The 22,067-nt window shown below is 34.4% G+C and overlaps 1 protein-coding gene across 2 annotated transcripts in view; it reads left to right on the forward strand.

The window, feature by feature from the left end:
* The window catches only part of LOC145285867 (uncharacterized), a 510,918-nt gene that overhangs the window by 353,587 nt on the left and 135,264 nt on the right, over window positions 1–22,067 (forward strand). For both annotated transcript variants that reach the window (XM_080134312.1, XM_080134311.1), the window contains 4 exons: window positions 639–772; window positions 3,429–3,503; window positions 15,321–15,530; window positions 16,757–16,881. In XM_080134312.1, the coding sequence (XP_079990438.1) occupies window positions 639–772; window positions 3,429–3,503; window positions 15,321–15,530; window positions 16,757–16,881 (544 nt within the window). The remainder of the gene's footprint in view (window positions 1–638; window positions 773–3,428; window positions 3,504–15,320; window positions 15,531–16,756; window positions 16,882–22,067) is intronic.

The following is a 22,067-nucleotide window of genomic DNA, read 5'->3' on the forward strand; positions in this document are numbered from 1 at the left end:
AAAACGTTTTTTTTTGTTTTTGTTTTTCAAAAATAATCAAATTCAGCATCATATAACCCGAAAATGGTTGATATGCTATAAAACAAAACAGCTAAACCAAACCTGGAAACTAAATAGCAACAGTGAATATAATTAAAACGATTAGAGTCTGTTCTTTGTGCCGCAGGATTTCTGTTTCATTGACGGGACGAAGGTGACAAGCAAGATATGGTCCCTTCTGATTAATTTTCCTCTCAAATAACGTGATTCCCCGCATAAAGAATGGCTTGACTGTGGCTGATTATTATACAGACTACAGAAACCGGAAGTTAAACAAAGCAGACAATTTTGATTATAACTATTAAACAAAGTAAGGCTTCTTAGTCTTACGGTTGGGATCACAGTGTAGAATCTGTTATGATGCTGCACTTCACCTTTTATGTCTTCGGTTAGTGGAGGAGAGGTCTATATGACTGAGACAATTTTTATTTATGTTCCTATCCAGAGTACCCCTTTTGGGGGAGCTGGATTTTCCCCACATTAAAAACCGACCTCGTATCTAACTCTGCCCTCGTAGGTAGGCGAGTAAATAGGAACCATTAAATGTTAATTTCTATACAAATGTCTATTTCAGTCTGAAACTTTTGGATCTTTTTCAGGCCGAGATGTGATCATGGCAGCGCTTCTTGGCGCTGATGAAATTGGATTCAGCACCGCCCCACTCATTGTCTTGGGGTGCACACTAATGAGAAAATGCCACTTAAATACCTGCCCTGTTGGTATTGCAACACAGGTAAGTTATGATTTGAAGATAATTAAATTATCATTAATTAACATTAAAATTAATTAATTAAAATAGAACAATTTGGTAGAATTATAAAGTTATACATACTAGCGAGGGGTGGCTTTGCCTGGGCATAAAATATGCTTAAATATATTTTGTCTAAATTTCGTATATAATATAGTTGTGCTTTCAAAAGTAAAAAAAAGTATTTAGGTGCTATCAGCTAGAATCGAAACCAGAACTGTAGCATTCAAAACTAGTGACGTTATCACTATACCAACGTGACGCATATATAAACCCATTAAAAATAAACTAAGATGAATGTATAAAATGTTTAACGAGTTTTTGTCAATTTTGGCCCATTTTTGACCCATTAAAAACAATTTTAACTGGTTAAAGACCCATAGAACAATCCGTAAAAAAATCCAATTAGTTTCAGAGGATGTAGTTTGAAAATATGGGGACAGACAGACATATAGCCGTTTATATATATATATGTTAATATTTTTGTATGTACGGGATTCGCTCTCAAACTAATTAACTGATCATTGTTATGGGATAAGCTGATCTACCTATTTCAGGAATATTGGTCTTACCTAGAGACAATAACTAAAGTTGTATCGAAAATGATGTGGCAGTTATGGCCCCAGAATCATGACGTGTACTTTTGTAACATATTTTTTTTTTTAATTATACCAATTTTGTTTGTTGTGACCGGTAATAATCAAGACAATTATGGATTCTGGAATGCAGCTTCTCAGCGTAGATGTGCATAATGTGGATTATATTAAGTTTAATTTAGGTTTATGCAAATGGAGTAAAAAGGTGGAACCCCTTCATAAAATTTCAGCTACTTCTGATTTTTGTAAGATTTTAACAAGGTGTATTATTAATAAATATCCTCCAAATTTCAGTTTCTTCACAGTCTCTTAAAGAATTTTTAGAGGACATACAAGGTGGAACGATAAAATTGTCACCCTAGAAAAGACGACATGATTCCATTTACGTTTGATGAAAACAGGTTTTTTTTGTTGCAGACCATTTACTAGTTGGTCAGTTGTGTACAAATCCCAAGAGCAACAAGAGCCTTCTATCATGTCTGAAAGTGACACAATGTTCAACGAGTGAGATCAGAGATGTGCCACTGTACAACTCATGCTCTCTACCGATCCAAGTTATGACAACAGGACCATTGCCAGCATCCTTAAAATGCATCGCTGGATTGCCACAAATAACAGGGACGTGCCCAAGGTGATAAAAAAGTTTTCAGCCACAGTTATGGACTTTGGTGTGGTTTCAAGTGAGGGCCACCTCATGCCACCTCACATCTTCAAAGTCGGCTTGAAAGCAGCAGGACTTGGCACCAACCCACAAGCCCAAAGAGACACAGGCTTGGCTTCAGAAGTAGTAGTACGACATTTCTCACTGGTCTCTCCCTTCCCGATCTGAACCCACTGGACTACTTTGTTTGGTTATATGTCAAAAGTATCACCAACAAGACTTCCCATAACACCAAAACAAGCCTGATCACTGCCATCCACCGAGTATTCACTGAGCTCCCACCGACGCTTGTGGAAAAGGCATGCTCCCAGTTCCGAACCCGTATCAAGGCAGTGATTGAGGCTGAAGGTGGCTGCATTGGATAGATGTCATATCTAGTACGTAATTAAGTTACCTGAATTGATTTTTTTTTTTCAATAAGTTTTAAAATAAAGCTGTAGTGTTGTTTTCTTTAGGGGCGAGACTTTTATCCTTCCACACTGTAATATCTCCCAGATTTAGACATTCAAATATATCGCTTTTGCGTTGATTCATATTCATTAAACATCAATTAGGCAAAATTCCATTAATTTGAGATTTCCTTTTGAAGATCACTTAAATTTGAACTTTAAATTCTAGACATTTTCTAGAATCCAAATCATCTGATAGATTTGGATCAAAATTGCAATCATTTTTAAGAATTCATAACGAGAAATTGAAATGCTAAATTGATGTCCAATAACTATGGATCAAACTCAATACAAATCTGAAATATTTGAATTTTCAAATGGAAGATTGTGCCTAATATAACTCCCCCTAAAAACACTTTACAATTATTCAAAGAAACTGAAAATTGGGGGATATTTAATAATTGATGTCTAATATACACATTTCAAACTTCATAAAACTCGACGGTATTTAAATTTCTACAAAAAACTTCCACTTCCTCTTTGTTCCCACTGCATTGAACTAAATTAGACAAAATAAATCACAAATACTGTGTACCAAAATTCAGAATGATCAGCTAATTAGTTTATGGATCCTATACATTTAAAAATATAAAAATATACACTTACCTAACTTTAAATAAATAGAGATATGAATAGCTTAGTATATTACATCATCAAAACGAATACATAATATTTTAAATGCTGCAATAAGAACTAAAGTATAAAAAGAAACTAGAATAATTCTTTATTATATTATATTTCTATAATGTATCGTATTTAATTAACTTATCTATTTTAATGTTTTATTTATGCTATTTTTAATATTGTAGAAATCAGATCATAGGTAAACAGTGTTCAATTGTAGAAGCAAAAGGGGTAATATTGAGCCTTTTGTGAAATGTATTTATTTTGTTAAGTGTTTTTCTCTTTAAATTAAGTGTTTCATTTCTTTCTAGGATCCTGTGTTGAGAAAAAAATTTGCAGGGAAACCAGAGCATGTTGTCAACTATGTTTTCCATGTTGCAGAAGAGGTATGTGTCACTTTGCAGCCATATTGGAATATCTCCATGTACAATTACCTATAATTACGTATTTATTAAGAAATATTTACTTTACACCAGAATAAATATATTGTCTGTCCAAATTTTCAAGATAGCAATATATTATTGTCCCTCGACCAAACTTTCAAGATCACAATATTGCTGTCCCTTTGCCCAAACTTTCAACACAGCAATACATTATTGTCTCTTGACCAAACTTTCAACACAGCAATACATTATTGTCCCTTGACCAAACTTTCGACACAGCAATACATTATTGTCCCTTGACCAAACTTTCAACACAGCAATACATTATTGTCCCTTGACCAAACTTTCAACACAGCAATACATTATTGTCTCTTGACCAAATTTTCAACACAGCAATACATTATTGTCCCTTGACCAAACTTTCAACACAGCAATACATTATTGTCCCTTGACCAAACTTTCGACACAGCAATACATTATTGTCCCTTGACCAAACTTTCAACACAGCAATACATTATTGTCCCTTGACCAAACTTTCGACACAGCAATACATTATTGTCCCTTGACCAAACTTTCGACACAGCAATACATTATTGTCTCTTGACCAAACTTTCAACACAGCAATACATTATTGTCCCTTGACCAAACTTTCAAGACAGTATTGCCCTTTGACCAGACCTTTTATTCTGCAGATGTAATGTTACTATTGTAATCCACATATTTATTATATTTGTAGTTATTAGTCATGTTCTGCGTATTTAACATCAGTATCACTATATTTTATGGATTTATAAAGTGCTCGTCTGAGCTTCAATGTATGGTTTCCCTCTCTTTGACAAACCTTCATGAAAAGGACTCATCAAGGTGAAACCACTATCAATAATTTCCCTCATTCTTTATTTGTGCCTAAACCTAAACATAGATTCCATGAACAAATATTCTTTCTTAGAACTGCACGTCTGTGAATCTGTTCCATTTGCTTGCTTTCCAGCTGACTACAATGTGATCATCTTTAAGTCCAACGTAAACAAGTTCTTGAGGAGCTGTCACTTTAAATAATCCAATTTATCAAATTTCCACTACTGACAATTACTACAATATTGTCCCATTGACTACCATACACTCATTAACCCTTATCCTTGAGTGGCCTCTGGGCCTTGATAAAAAGTGACTCTTTTGGAAAAAAAAAAATTTAATATAACTTTTCACAATGTATTAATTTTATAGGTTTCATATCTCAGCCGGTCAGTTACCTCGGCTCCAAAGCCAACAGAGTATGAGCCATTTTTGAAATGGCCTTTTGGCCATTTCAAAAATCATCAGTCTCCTTTGACCTCACAAATAAAGTAAAAATAGATGTCAAACTTCTTTAGAATATTGAAGAGGAGTGAATATGTCACCCTATCATGTTAGGGGAGATAATCCTGTGGTGCTCCTCTCTTAATTGTTTCTTTTAATATTTCTTTCACTTAAAAGTTAGGTAGCACCAAATATAACCAATATGAATCTGTTGTATTCAACGTGGTCCATCAGATGTGTATCCAGTAGCCCAGATACTTCGAGAACATCACCATCATGACCTCCCAAAACACCAAAGCCAACCTGATCACTACCATCTTCCGAGTATTCACCGAGCTCCCACCAGCACTTGTGGAAAAGGCATACTCCGAGTTCTGAGCCTGTATCGAGGTGGTAATTGAGCCTGAAGACATATACATTGAATAGATATCATCTCTACTACATAATCAAGTTACCTGAATTGATTTTTTTTTTCAATAAGTTTTAAAATAAAGCTGTTGTGCTGTTTTCTTTAGGGCATTGTATAGTTTGTTGTTCATAGTTAAAAAGTTTGTGCACTCCTGATATCGTCCACTTTATATTATATTGGTATTTCCTTCTCCTAAACCTTTGCCTCCCCTCAAACCAAAACCAAGATTATAATCTGTGATCTAACTTAACCGGAGATGATCATACAACAAGCATAATATATCATAAGCTTATCAAAGGATTACAAATTTGTTGATTGCAATCACATATAGAGGAGTATCCACTCAAAATCAAGGCCAACTGTTGGCTGTGGGTGGCGACCTGTGATGCCTTAACACAGTATCCTGGTGGTCGATCTGTTCTTCCATTTCAGCCTTTACTTTGGTTAAGCAGGAGATTGAACAGTGGCCCAATTCGATCAATCATCCGGTCACCTCATGTCTTACTATATATAAACTTATTCCAAACCATGTTATTTAATAGTATGACACAATCATGTTGATACACCGGTTCTCGCCAGATCACTGAAGTTAAGCAACGTTGAGCTTGGCCAGTACTAGGTGGGTGACCATTTGGGAAGGCTAAGTGCTGCATGTACCTTCTGGGATGGTTGGGCGTGGAGCCAGCACCCTCACCCCCCAAAAAAAGAACTCCTTGCTACAAAAGCATCTATAAAAGTTGCGGATGGTCTGTGCTCTGCACGGCTAAAGGCTATAGATGGATGTTATTTAATTTGATTTTTCAAAAACTAAAAAACATATTTCTCGCCTCTTTTCCTCTAAAAACCATTTTTCTTCTCTAAATAGATATTAGAAGGCAATGGCTGAGGGTCAACCGTGTTTGGAACAAAGAAGATTACCAATGCCAATGTGGCATGCTTTTCAAAGAGTAATGGTTTCAAGAGTCGTACAATGTATTCTGAAAGTAAAAGATTCTAGAAATATAAATAATTATCCTACCTTTAGAATTCAACAACTTTATTCAACATTAGATAACCCATAAATGGTAAGGAAAAAAAGTACATAGCAAGCATACCTGGTGAACCAAGTGCAAGTGAAATACAAACGATTGCACTGAAAGTAGAATCCTGAAAAGATCTCTTGGTTGGACTCACTAAAATAGGGGTAAATGTCAGACATCTGGTTGGATGTCCCATCCCCTAGAAGAAAAAGTTTAAGAAAAATGAAAAAAAAAGTAAGGGAACAACGAGGATACTAAAAAGAGCTCTCGGCTAGTTTCAATATAAAGCAAGGCAATGTTGGCAGCTGGTTTGACTGCCCCATACTCAGCATCACAATATTCAAAGGAAGAAATTTTCTTTAAAAAACGTTGATATGCCACAGAGCTAAACTGAACTAATCATAGATTTAACTAGCTGGACGCCTGGCGTTGCCCAGTGATACAATACGCTAAACACAATATTTTAATTTTTGCAGATTGCATATGTATTACTATAGAATCAATCCTCTATTGAATATGATATATTAAGAGTAATAATTTGGCCAGTGGACTAATTTGCAAAAAAAAATAATAATGTTGTTCATCAAATTCCGTCTGTGTTTGTTTACAATATGACGTCAGCTGATATTTGGGCTTGACGATGAATGCTCTGGAAAAGTCACTTCTGATTAATGTTTAGTTTTAAAATATGCAAATGAAGAAATGATTTGCTGCGATTTTAAATGGTACCTCTTTTATTGCAAATTGAACTAAAAAAAAATTAAAATAAAATGAGATATATCTGGGCTTGAACACGGGATCATTCGATATGTAGGTGAATGCTGTGCCACTGAGCTATATCTCGAGATGTCAATAATTTGGGGGGGGGGGGTTCTTAAGAAGAAATGATTTCCTAAGATTTTATCTCGTTTAACGTAAAATATTCCCCTGTAAAAATTTTCTTTTTATCTATAAAACAAAAACTATTTTTAGGATCGGATTCTTTTTGACTTTTGATACTTGTCGCGTGAATTTCTATACAAAACATATCTAAAAGCATGCATACTAACTAGGGCTATGACAACAGCATATTCTTTTCATTGTTTTGACTCTCGAGTATATATCCGACAGAATTAGATACAGTTAATCAACCGAGAACCACATCACTCTATATAAAAGCATATAAGATATCAACAGATACACACTCGAGAGTAAAAACAATGAGAAGAATATGCTGTTGTCCCAGCCCTCATAATAACAAACATATAGACATATAAATTACCTTTGTTCGAAATTTGTAAAAGATATGCTCAGCCGTTTCGGAACCTATGAGGAGGGAACTAACTTACTCATAAAGTGGCTTTTCTATAATAGCAGAGATAAACAACTTATTAAACTATACTTAGACTATAATTATGTTGGCACACTGATTGCCATGAGATAAACATAATTATGTGGCACTGGTCATCTTCATCATATCGTATGAATTCAAAGATTCTATTATTGGTATTGGTTCCCCCAATAATTTTTTAGTTATCTTTCTTTTTTTAGAAAGATATCGGGTACTTACGGAAGCAATAACATGAAGTTTGCAAACATCTTAAGTGAATGTGATTTTGTGGAACGAACAGGATTCGAGGTTGAAACGACCAGGCTATCAGTTAGTAGAGGCAGATTGCTGAAACAATCTTTCACTTGGCTGGTGCTACCAGATCAGGCTGTCTACTGACTTCCTGAGATGAAACGCACCTACATAGATGTCTTTGTTTTTTTATTCCCTTTTGCAAAACTTAGTCATGTTCTGCGAAAACAAAAACAAAAACAACATTCTCCTCCCCCTCCCCTCCCTCGTTTTCTTTTTCCTTCACCTCCTCACCTTTTTTTTTTTTTTTTTTTTTTTTTTTGCCTAGTTGGTAGGGCGATAGAACATACCAACTGCCCCCCTGCAGAGGGTAAAAATCCTTCAATGGGACCACCAGTTGACCGTTGGTGGCAACCCGTAATGCATTAAGAACGGGATCCTGGTGGTTGAGTGGAACATGCCTAGGAAATAATAACATGATACTACAACACACCAGTTTGGCCCTTACTAGGCTAGACGGGAGGTTGGATAGGCCCGATCCAATCAATCGGTTGGTCATGACAAGCACTAATTCAGACAATCCAAACAAAAACACACTAACACTCAACATAAACAATAAACTGAATTAATAAGCGATGGCTGAAGGGTCAATCAAGCTGGGAAAAAGGTAACCATCAGGAATAATAAAAATACAGGGAAATCCCATACTTGGGTGGGCATAACCATATATTGTGAATGCTTGGAAACCTCCCCATGTTTGAGTATACCAGCTATGTAGCCCTGGAGAACCGAGGCGAATGGGATTTACCCCCTCATAGTTCTTCCCCATAAGGGGCTCCGAGGAGGGTGGGGAGCATGGCTGATGAATTTTTCAAAAATTATTATGAATACCAAAAAATCCAAGAGACCACACACAGAAATTGACTCTGACAGCGACAATGAAGATACAAACTTTCCAAGATTCATCGTGCTAGAAGCAACGTCTAATATACCGTTAACTAAAATGTCACCCTTCATTATCCAAAAGGTAATATCAAGCAAAATAACACCTAAAAATGTCAAAAAATTAAGGAATGGTACCATATTGGTAGAAGTACTAAATAAAAAACAGGCCAAAACTCTACTTCAACTACAAAAATTGCATGAAACAAACATCAAAGCTTATCCACACCAAACACTAAACTACTCCAAAGGAGTCATAAAAAACCAGGAAATCTCCGTCTGCACAACAGAAGAAATCAAAACAGAACTAAAAAACCAAGGGGTCACAGATGTAAAAAGAATCACATTTAAAAAAAAAGGAGAGGTAATATATACAAACACTTATATATTAACATTCAATTATCCTCAAATACCAGAGACCATCAATATAGGTTATGAAAGAACGAAAATAGAACAATACATCCCAAAACCTTTACAATGCTACAACTGCCAAAAGTTTGGACATAATAAAGACCAATGTCTAAGATTCTTCACATGTGGAAACTGCAGTGAAAAAAACCCAGACCACGATGAAGAAGACTGTCCAAATAAAACCAAATGCACAAACTGTCAAGAAGAGCACCACTCTCACTCAAAACAGTGCAAAATATATAATCAAGAGAAGGAAATAATAACAATCAAATATCAAAAAAATATAACCTTCCAAGAAGCCCGCAAAGAAGTCACAAATCGCACCAAAAACTCATATGCCACAATAACCCAACAAGCAAACAAAATGTACAACTACAATGAACTAAACCTTGCTCCAGAAATTGCAAACCTAGCAAAAGAACTAAAGAACATACTTGAAGAATTAAAATCTTTTTTATCAGAACTGAAAATAAACTCCAACAGCCAAATAAAAGTCAGAAACGAACAACCCAGTATAAAAGAAAACGAAACAAAGGAAATCAGAAAAACTTCCATCAATATTGAGGAATCAATCCCTAAAGAAATGAAACCTCCTCAATTATCAAAACGTGAAAGATCCAAGTCACAAACAAGGACAAAAACAGATGTTAAAAATAAACACACAACAACAGAAAAAATGGAAATAGAACAGAACAACAAAAAAACTACCCCCCAAAAACAAAATGACAAACAAAAAACAGAATTAGTATTAATTGAAAATGAAAATAAATTTGAACTAGTTGAAACTGATAGCCAAAAAAGACAGTCAAGACAAAGTAAATCTAAAAGTCCCAGACCAAAACCCAAAAAAAGCCTCTCACCAGAAACAAGAAACAGACCATCCACTTCCAAAAGAAACACCCAAACTAACATCGAAACTATGGACGTAGACATAAACACCAACAGTCCAAAACCAAAAGAAAATATAAACCATGACTAACAAAATCCTACAGTGGAACATAAGAGGATTAAAAATTAATATCGAAGAAATGCAAATACTTATCAAATCCTTATGTCCTGCAATAATTTGCCTACAGGAAACACACTTAAAAGAAAATGACAAAATTAACATAAAACACTACTCAATATACAACCACATAAACAAATTATCATGCAAAGCCACCGGTGGATCATCAATACTGATAAACGAAAACATTCCACACAGCAAAGTGAACTTAAAAACAAATATGCAAGCTGTTGCAATAACTGCAACACTACACAAAACAATAACCCTATGCTCACTCTATATACCACCAAATGAAACAATAAACGAAACTGAATTAAACAATATAATCAAACAACTACCTAAACCTTTTCTACTGTTGGGAGACTTCAATAGTCATAATATATGGTGGGGCAGTAAAAAAAACAACAAAAGAGGCCAAACCATAGAAAAAATAATTAACCAAAACGATCTATGCCTACTCAACAACAAAGAGAATACATATATGCACCCACCAACGGGAACCCTATCAGCAATCGATATAACACTATGTGACCCAACTATATACATGGATTATAGCTGGAGAACACATAAGGATGCATGCGGAAGTGACCACTTCCCAATCATAATAGAAAACGAGAATCCCAAGCCAGAAGACAAAACACCCCGCTGGAATTTACAAAAGGCAAATTGGGAAAATTTCCAAAATACATGTCAATACAGATTAATACCTGAAGCGAATCCTGACTTAGAACACATCACATATTTCAGCAACACCCTACTCACAATAGCCGAGGAGAACATACCAAAAAGTTCCACTACTACAAAATATAACAAACCCTGGTACAATAAAGAATGCAAAGAAACTATAAGAGCCAGACGTGCAAACCTAAGGAAATTTAAAAACAGTCCAACGAAAGAAAATTTGGACACCTATAAAAACAGCAAAGCCAAAGCACGGAAAACTATCAAAGAATCAAAACGGAACTCGTGGAAAGATTATGTAACAAAAATTAATCAAAACACAAAACCCAAAAAAGTATGGGAGATGGTCAGAAAAATAGCAGGAAAAAATACAAAGAACCCTATTAAACACCTTATTTGCGACAACACAAAGATTACCGACAAACAAAATATCGCAAATAAATTAGCAGAACAATTCTCAATGAACTCATCATCAAAAAAACAAAATAAAAAATTCCAAGCTATAAAGAAAAATGAAGAAAAAATAAAAATAAACTTCAAATCAAAAAATGAAGAAAACTACAATCAATTATTCAACAGTGCAGAACTAGAGGAGGCAATAAACAAATCTCCCGATACAGCAGTCGGCCCCGACGAGATCCATTATCAATTCCTCAAAAAACTACCAAAACCATCACTGGACTACTTATTACAAATTTACAATGAGATATGGATAACTAACAACATTCCAAAAAACTGGAAGCAGGCAACAGTAATCCCAATACCCAAACCAAAAAAAGACCATACAAACCCAACAAACTACCGACCCATTGCACTAACTAGTTGTTTGTGCAAAACTTTTGAAAGAATGATTAACGAAAGATTAAATTGGTACTTGGAAAGCAAAAATCTAATTACAGAAAGCCAGTCGGGTTTCAGGAAAAATAGAAGCCCCACCGATCACTTAATAAAACTGGAAACACGCATAAGAGAAGCATTTGCAAAAAAAGAACATCTAATAGCAATTTTTTTTGACATGCAAAAGGCGTATGACACCGCTTGGAAATACGGAATCCAAAAAGACCTGTATGAACTAGGACTTAGGGGTAGAATGCCAGAAATTATCAGAAATTTCTTAACAAATAGAAACTTCCAAGTACGGATGGACAACACTTATTCAGTCCAAAAAGATCAAGAAATGGGGGTCCCCCAAGGCAGTATCCTGTCTGTCACCCTCTTCAACATTAAAATAAACAATATCATAAAAAACATAGACCCAGGAATTGAAAATGCCCTATACGTGGACGACCTACTTATATACTACCAATCTAAATATATACAAACAGCCGAACGCAAACTACAACTCTGTCTGAATAAAATAAACAAATGGGCCATAGAAAATGGATTTACATTCTCAGAGGAAAAAACTAAATGCATCCACTTTTGCAAATTACGAAAATTCCACCACGACCCCAACCTGAAACTGGATAACAAGAACATCCCACTTACCGACCAACATAAATATTTAGGTATTATATTTGATAAAAAATTGAACTTTATACCGCATATAAAATATTTAAAAGCAAAATGCCAAAAGACAATGCAATTGATCAAAGTCCTAGCACACACCGATTGGGGTGCAGACAAAGTCACATTATTAAAATTATACCAAACTCTAATCAGATCTAAAATGGACTATGGATGCTTCATCTATGGAGCAGCAAGGAAGTCCTACATAAAAGAACTAAATACAATCCACCATCAAGGATTAAGATTAGCCTTGGGAGCATTTAGAACCTCTCCAGTAGAAAGCCTCTATATAGAGGCCCACGAGCCTCCACTGATTCTAAGACGACAGAAGTTAGCGCTACAATATTACCTAAAGCTGGTATCAAGTCCAACAAATCCTGCATATCAATGTACCCTTCACCCACAATACACACATCTCTTCAACAAGAAAGAAGATATCAAGCCCTACAGCCTCCGGATAAAAAACCTTCTCACAGAAGCCCAAATGGACATTACAAAAATACATAAATATAACAAATCAAAAACTCCACCCTGGATGATCAAACAACCACACATAATATTAAAATTAAATAAATATCCCAAAACGAAAACCCACCCATCAACCTTCCATGAAGAACTACTTATCATCCAGAATACATACAAAGAATATACACAAATTTACACTGACGGATCAAAAGATGGAGATAAAGTAGGATGCGCAGCCATCCACAAAAAAATAAAACTAAAGAAAAGGCTCCCAAACGAATCTTCTATTTTCAGCGCAGAAGCAACAGCCATAGATTTGGCACTGAATATAATAACCAATGATGACCATCAAAAATATATCATATTTACTGACTCACTTTCAATACTCATATCTCTAAAAGAAAAAAAAATGACAAACCCACTTATTACAAAATTGCTAAACAAAATAGATGCCATAACCATGAAAAAAAACATTATCTTTTGCTGGATACCAAGCCATATCGGCATATACATGAATGAACAAGCAGATAAGGCAGCAAAGGAAACTCTGCAACAAAACCACATAAGTGGAAAAATCCCCTATACAGACCTAAAGACTAAAATAAACACATTTTTGAAGAGAAAATGGCAAGAAAACTGGAGCTCATGCACCAAAAACAAACTATTCCAAATAACACCAAATATTGGAACGAGAGACACCAAAAAGTTAACAAGAAAGGAAGAGGTAGTAATGACCAGACTGCGAATAGGTCACACTCACATCACCCACTCACATCTACTAAAAGGGGAGGAGACACCAAACTGTATAACGTGTCAAGAACCCTACACAATACACCATATACTGACAAACTGCATTGACCTTGAACAAATCCGAACAAAGTATTACCAAGAAAAAAATCTGAAAACAATATTAAACAAGATTGATCCCCAAAAAATTATCAATTTTCTGAAAGAAACTAAAATATACTCAAAATATAAGGAAAGACCCCCCCCCCCCAAAAAAAAAAAAAAAAAAAACCTTAAGAAGAACAAACCAATATTTAACACAACATAACGAACCTTTCGGCATTAAATGACCCCAAAGTGGTTGATATGCCGTAAAACAAAACAAACAAACAAACAAACAAACAAACTTTCACTTGGTGATACAAGCACCAAAATTGAAATTTGTCAGGTTTGCTTCTGCAGCCATCTTGAAAACTGGCAGCCATCTTGAATTTTCTGATGGTTAACGTTTTCTTAAAATGTATGTTCTGAACCTTATTTGTGCCAATTTTGGTGCTTATGTCACTAAGTGAAAGATTCTTATGGAATCTCGAGATAACCTGCCCCACTAAGTCCATGTCATTAACCACCGCCACATCCCATGAGATGAAGCAAAACTTATAGACAGAAGAACGGTGAGGAGTAAGATTACTTAATATGGGATACTTATGCAAAATAAAGACCTGTTATTGTCAGAATTATCTGTGCAGTTTATGCCGAAATGCTGAGTCAATGAAATCGAAGCAGCCAAAGTCATTTAAGAAACCATTCATTTGCCATTATTGTTTTGTTTTTTTTAATTTAGTATTTATCCTGAATAAAAATAAATCAAAACTTTTTGATTTTTGTTTTCTATCAGTTGTTTATTCATGAAACTTGCCTTACAATGAGTGTTTTGTTGGTTTGAATTTTAATATTTTTTTAAAGTTTTGTAGTTATCCAATAATTTGTTTTCTTCATTAAAACAAAAAGAATTTTGTTTTAATTTTTTTTAATTAAATTTTCATCAAATTATTTTCGTAATAATAGAAATGTTTTTTGAAAAACTTGGCCAGCATTTGCAAAAGAAAATCACAAAACTTTCATTCAGCCCTTTCTAGGATTTTATGTAAACAGCCTGGAAAATTCCGTTAGCACAATCCTTCTTCTGCATAAGTATCAAAATTGGTTAGTCAGAAGCCAAGTTTGATTTGTCATCTTAAATGCTATTTGAGTCTAACTCTGAAAACTTGACAAGATAACTTTATATATCAAATGTTTAGATTTTGTACATGTAAACATTTATTTTACTGAATTGCATTTTTTTTTTCACGGTCTTGAGAAAAATTTTGATAATTCTTTTTTTCTTTTTTTTCACGGTCTTGATGAGAAAAATTTTGATAATTCTTTTTTCTTTTTTTTCTTTTTTTTGATGAGAAAAATTTTGATAATTCTTTTTTCTTTTTTTTTTTTCACGGTCTTGAGAAAAATTTGGATAATTCTTTTTTTTTTTTCTTTTTTTTCACGGTCTTGATGAAAAAAATTTGGATAATTCTTTTTTCTTTTTTTTCCCCACGGTCTTGATGGATATTTTTAATGAGAAAAACTTGAATAATTCTTTTTTTATTTTTATTTTTTTTCACGGTCTTGATGGATATTTTCAATGAGAAAAACTTGAATAATTCTTTTTTATTTTTATTTTTTTTCATGGTCTTGATGGATATTTTTAATGAGAAAAACTTGAATAATTCTTTTTCATTTTTGATTTTTAAAGGTGAGAGAAATAATGGCAAAACTTGGATTCCGGACATTCCAAGAAATGATTGGCCGTACGGACAAACTGAAATTCTGTCCAGACCCAAACAATTACAAGGCCAATTTATTAGACTTCTCAAAAATGCTCACAAATTCATTGGAAATCAACTCCGCAGCCAATATTGTTGGGAGAACTGTGCCACAGAATTTTGAACTGGAAAAACGTTTGGTAAGTAATAACATTAAGTTGTTTGGATAAAAGTGGGCTCTCTCTACCAAGTTAGAAAACTCCTTACACTGGCCAGTATCCTATATCTCTATGAAGCTACCCTACCGAATTTTCTACCTTTGCCCCTCCCTCGAATATCCAGAAAATTAACAAATAAATATCATGACATCATTTGTCTGTGGAGCTCAATGGATGAGTCGGCCCCTTCTTTGTCATTTATTTTCCTAGCTAATCGACTGTGAAAGAAAGGAGCGGTCTATAGTATCATAACATGATGTCAAAACATTTTAAAAGACAGTCTCATTGCATCCAAAAAATAGACTTTCTAAAAGAAATACACTTATTCACCAAAATATAAACCAACCTCCTAAACTCTATACACACACTAATACAACAAAAACATAATATAGAACCAGAACAAACAAACCAAGAACATAACGACTAACACTAAATCGAATAAACTACAACAAACAGTATACTACCCACTAGCAGGTACAGCATTATATAAGTCAACTAACCCACTCAACAAACTAAAAATATAAGAACTCTGTAACATATACCAAATAGCTTCCTACAATATCTGCATGACCTTAAATTATCGTAAAACGGTTGAGAGGTTGTTAGCATAAGCAAACGAACAGTTGAAGCACATTTTACAAGATAAACTCACTACAATGGTCTTGCAAAGTCTACTCGAACTCCACATATTTGATCCATCACACGGAAATATTGGGGGAGGTGCAGGTTTCTTTTACCTTTTTTTAAAGTCGAAATTTAAATGTACAAATTTGATATCTTATATGCTTTTATATAGAGTGATGTGGTTCTCGGTTGATTAATTGTCTAATTGTGTCGGATATATACTAGAGAGTCAAAACAATGAAAAGAATATGCTATTGTCATAGCCCTAATAATAATGTGGCTCAAATAACCTATATTTTTTCTCCATCTCTCCAAAACACTCGTCCAATCTTTTACTAATCAGTAAAGCATATATTCATATCTGAAGCAATTGTCATATTATGAAATAAATAAATTTATGCAAAATCTTAATTTATTTTTATTTAATTTTCTTTTTCCATTCTATATTTCAATACTTAATATCAAAACAAAAGGTTCTTTTTTTTTTTTGTATTGATAAAGTTTTAGGTAGAAACAATGTATTTTGCGAAAATCTTTTTTTTTTTTTTTTTTTTTTAATTTTCATTGTTTTGTTTTTATTACAGGACAATATATTAATTGAAGAAGCCAAGGATGTCATTGAAGGACGAGCCAAAAAGAGAATCATCGACATGAAAATCACAAATGAAGATCGCGCATTTGGGAGTACACTCAGCTATCATATTTCCAGGTCATTATCATCTTTTTAGTAGTTTACAATATTACAACACATTACGTTTTTGAATTTTTGAGATGAGGATTGATAATTTTAATTCTTTGGACTATATTTCTCATGTTGAGTGTTAATTTCACAACATTTCGGTCAATGTAACTTCCTAACTTCTTCAGGTGTATTTTTTCGAACTCGGATCTGTGGCGTAGTGGATAAATTACTTGGTAAATTCCAGTCATAAGTTACACTCTTCTAGAGGTAGGAGGTTCAATCCTCAGTGTGGGCAGCACCCAAAATGCAATTGTAAATTACTCCAGACTTTCTACCCAATCATAGCTCGTGGAACGAAAGCATACTACACTCATGGATTAAATAAGAGTTCCGTTCAAAAGTCTGTGCTGATGTTTGAGTTCAATGAAAAGATTCGATAGTTAAAAAGATACTTTTGAAGAAGGTCGGAGGTTACATCGACCAAAACGTTGTAAAAATAACACTCAAAATAGCAGTAGCCCGAACAATTCAAATAATATAAAATATTTACATTGCTTTGGATTCTTTTCTATGTCAGTGCCTCTACATAGAAATACTGTTTAACTTTAGTTTAGGAGCACACATTAGTCATAATACTTGACTTTGGCTCATAAACTTTAATTCTAACCAAAAATTACTTTGACATTCCAGAAGCTTCAGAATTTTCCAAAGACTTTGTTTCTCATATTCTTCTAACCTTTGCTGCGTATTGTAAAAGGAGAGATTAAACAAGATTTCCTCTCAATTAAGTCTACATTATATCTATGTGTATATGTGAAACTACTTGTGCCAGCTAGTCTTATTTGATGTGTCCATATCGTGGGGACGTCTCTAAAACAGTTATGTCCCGGGAACGGCAACAAGCTCCCCAGGTGTGATCTACAATAAAACAATAGGCACATCCTATGTCGTCAGATACATCTGCTGGTAGGTCTTCCCTTAAGGTTCTCTGGGTCATTAATGGCCGGATTTTCATCGTCATTAATGACAGAGACCATTTTGCAAATAATTGAACCTGTGTATAAAATAAGCCTGAAACCGGGGCTGTCAATCAACTGTCAGAAGAGGTTTTCAATGGTCTGCAGGAAGACAAGTAAAACTCAGATACCGCATTGTCATCTATCAGTGAATGGAACCGCAATATATCAGAAACATGATTACGTCAGATGGTCGATCAGAACCAGACATTAAATGCAGAATAGCTGTTGTGAAGAAAACGTTTATAAATATGAAAGGCATTCTGGGTGCACGAAATCTGAGTCTTGGAATCAAGAAAAGTGTTACGTCTGATTAGTTCTTACATACGGATGTGAGTCTTGAACAATCAAGCGATGAGTGAACGTTTGGAGGCAGCCAAGATGTGGTTCTATTGACGAATGCTTAGCATTTCTTGGACAAAGAGAGTCAAATGCTGAAGTCCTACAAAGAATGAAGGTTGATTGCTTGCTGATGCTGACCATCAAGGAAAGGCAGTCGCTTTGTTGGACACGAATTGCACGAAAAAGAGGGCATTGAACGACACATCTTGGAGAACGAAACTGAGGAAAAGAGAGCCAAGGGATAAAGATATTAGACTGGATGTGCAGGGCAATTGGTGTCAGCAGTACTATCGGACTCTGAGAACATGCAATGAACCGAGGCTTATAGAGAACACTAACCACGATTTCATCGACGACATGAACATACCATGACATGGGAAGAAGATGATAATTTATTAAAATAGAAAAATATTTATTTCAACAATTAAGGAGAATTTTATAGAAACGCAGGACCTGTTCTCCACAACTCCAACGTTTTGCAATCTGGTTGATACAGCTTCAATTGATTTTTTACTAAAAACAATTAGCATTGTGCCACATAGTACCATTTTGTTTTACATAGATATATAATTTGAAGTGAACTCCAAAATTACTTAACACATTTTTCTAAAATTTTGATTGAAGATTATAGGCATAAGAACGAGTGTAATAGGATATATATATATATATATATATATATATATATATATATATATATAGTCATCGACATACAGTCCTGTTTTATTGTATCACAACTTATCAGTGCTGTTAGACTAGCACCTTCCCCAGGCTGAGGATTGAACTTAGAACCATCGCGTTGATAGTCAGCAGTTTTACCGATCGACCCACGGGAGCGGCGCCCGTAAATTATCTCACCAAATGTCTATTTAAACAAACATTTGTCCACCACTTTTACAGTGCTCTAATACATATATATATATATATATATATATATATATATATATATATATATTAGTAAGTTGTGAAAATATATATGGCAATTAAGCTACACAGGATCTTCCACATTTCATTCTCGTGAGAGTTCATCAGGCTGACGAATTCTCATGAAAATGAAATGCGGAATATTACCTCGCTCTACCTATTGAGCACTGTTGAAGTAAATACTGAAAATGTACAGATTAAATTATATCTTCGTCTATTAATTTATGTGATTAAATGAAGTAATTATATTAGATTTTTTAATGTGAAATGATATATATATAATAATTTCCACATCAGACAATGCCACAACCCACACAAACCACGAATGCCACAAACTAGAAGTCATAGACTCGAGGTTCACTCTAGGACTTCCAACGTGCTATTATGGTGCGTAAGCTGCAGTGTTATTTGATTGTGAAGATTATTATACATATCATCTCCCATTCCAAAAATCTAATATTAATTTATTTATTTGGTTAGCTTGTTAAATGACATCGACCTGGCGAGTGTAAAATAACCCAAAAAGTGTGGATATGCCGTATAACAAAACAATCAAACCTAACTTTACATAGAGAAAGGCTTTTATGCATCTAACTTAATAATCCCATTTCAACTTTTAATGAAAAACAAAAATTATATTTTTGTGTCGTTTGGTAGCATTTGTTCCTTCAGGCATATTTATTAAACAGACAAAATATGACTATTGATCATTCTTTTCGAGAGTCTGACTGTTGTGAAGGAACATAACTGGCTATACACCGGTTACAAACTGTATATATATATTGGACTGTTTGGGCAGACAGCGGCAGACAAGCAGTCGCAGTAAGACGGATAGTCTTACGTGTTGATTATCAGACTTTCTTCCCCATACTTGTTACTATGTACTTCTATTTACCTTAGGCGAGCAGCCTTACGTTTCTGTATTATAAATAAACCCCATTACACATACCACTCGGTGTAACTCACGTTTGTCTTTATTTCCTAAGTATTTAGGAATATAACAATGGCGACGAAAGGATGTTCTTTCTCTTAACAGAGATAAATTACCGTACCAAGGACTGTGTACAATGCAAGGATTTTTTGTTTTACGAAAAAAACAAACTACACAAGGATTTTTGACCACGTGCGTCAATGTATTTAAAAATTTTTCCTACCTAAAGTAGCGAAAAGTACGGATTTTTCTTTGTAAAGAACTCACAAGAAATTATAGAAACATGTTCAAGGTAAAGTGGAATTTATATTTATTTTGACAAGTAAAAAAAAAAAAAAAAAAAAAAAAAAATGGTCGCAAGTTGAATTCGAAACTACACTAAAGGATTACGAGTTTCGAAAGAAAAAATATAAATACAACGACTATTGTACCATTTTATGCCACGTGGGAACGGCAGCCATATATTTTTTTTTTTTTGGAAAATTAATTGTTTGTTATTGCCTTTATATAAATAATTGGAACTATTTGTCGTGGGAAGTAAGAAATATTTTGTGTATGAACTTACGTTGTTGAAAAAAAAAAAAAAAAAAAAAAAAAAGAATTATGTTACAAAGCCTGTTGAATTACTATGGATGAACTTTGTTGAAACGTGTTGTGTCTGCATATTGCTACTAATTTACGATATACGTAAATTTACGATTTTTCTTTGGAATTATTGTGTAGAATTCGAAAAGACATTTTTGTACTAGAAGCTAACATGGAACAATTAGCAGAGTTAACTAAGGCTCTAGCCCTTAGCATCCAGGAACAGACAAAAATGACTCAACAATTTTTAGCGCAACAACAACAACAACAACAAATTCAACAACAACAGCTACAGCAACAGCTGCAACAACAACAAGAAAGAACACAAAAAACTTTAGAGGCACAACAAGAACAAACAAACATACTACAACGACAAATGTCGACACAGCAAAAGAATTTAGAAAAGCTAATTCTAACGTCGACCGGGAAGAAGACTAATTTTTCTGCCGAGGGTATTTCAAATTCACTAACGGAATTTCGTTACTCCCCGGATACTGGTGTTACTTTCCCTGCATACTACAGAAGATACGAAACAATTTTTACGAAAAGATGTTTAGACTGGACCGATGAGGAAAAAGTTACCCTGCTACTACAAAAACTGGGTACTGATGAAAACACCAAGTATGCAAATCTAATTCTACCAAAAAAACCGGAGGAGGTTTCGTTCGAGGAAACAATTAGTACCTTGTCGAAAATATTTGATAAAAGGGATAGCCTATTTCACTCTAGATACAAATGTTTGAACATTCAGAAGGCAGAAGCTGAAGACTATCTAGAATATGCTTGCACTGTGAACTGTTTATGCGAATCATTTAAATTGAATGAAATTTCCGCAGACCAATTTAAATGTTTAATCTTTGTACAAGGTCTCACAGCACCAAGGGACAAAGATATACGTTCACGGATCCTAACAATTATGGAGGCGGATCCTAACATAACATTGCAAAAAGTCACTGAAGAGTGTCAACGTCTGATTAACATAAAGAAAGACAACACTCGCATTGAAGAGAAAAATATTTTTAAGGTGCAGCAAGTAAAAAGGCAAGGGACCACAAGAAAGTCCAGGTTCCAAGAACACAGGATCCTTAAAGGATACAAAGACCCAAAGCTAAAGTGTAAATGTTGTGGTAGTTTAAGACACAACAATAAGACCTGCTGGTTTAGGAACAAAATATGTTATGAATGTGGTCTCAGAGGTCACAAGGGAACATACTGTGCCCAGAAGAAAAGACAAGGGACCGATAATGTAAATACGCTTCGCATGAATAAAGAAAAAAGCTGCGAAAGACGGAAATATGTTGATGTTCGGATAAATGGACATCTGGTTACATTGCTTCTGGATAGCGGTGCAGATATTAGTATTATAAATGAAGATATATGGAAAAGGATAGGTCGACCTGAATTAACAAAAACCAGAA

This window comes from Euprymna scolopes, chromosome 10 (genome assembly GCF_053919585.1).
Source record: "Euprymna scolopes isolate OS-2025 chromosome 10, ASM5391958v1, whole genome shotgun sequence".
Taxonomy (NCBI): domain Eukaryota; kingdom Metazoa; phylum Mollusca; class Cephalopoda; order Sepiida; family Sepiolidae; genus Euprymna; species Euprymna scolopes.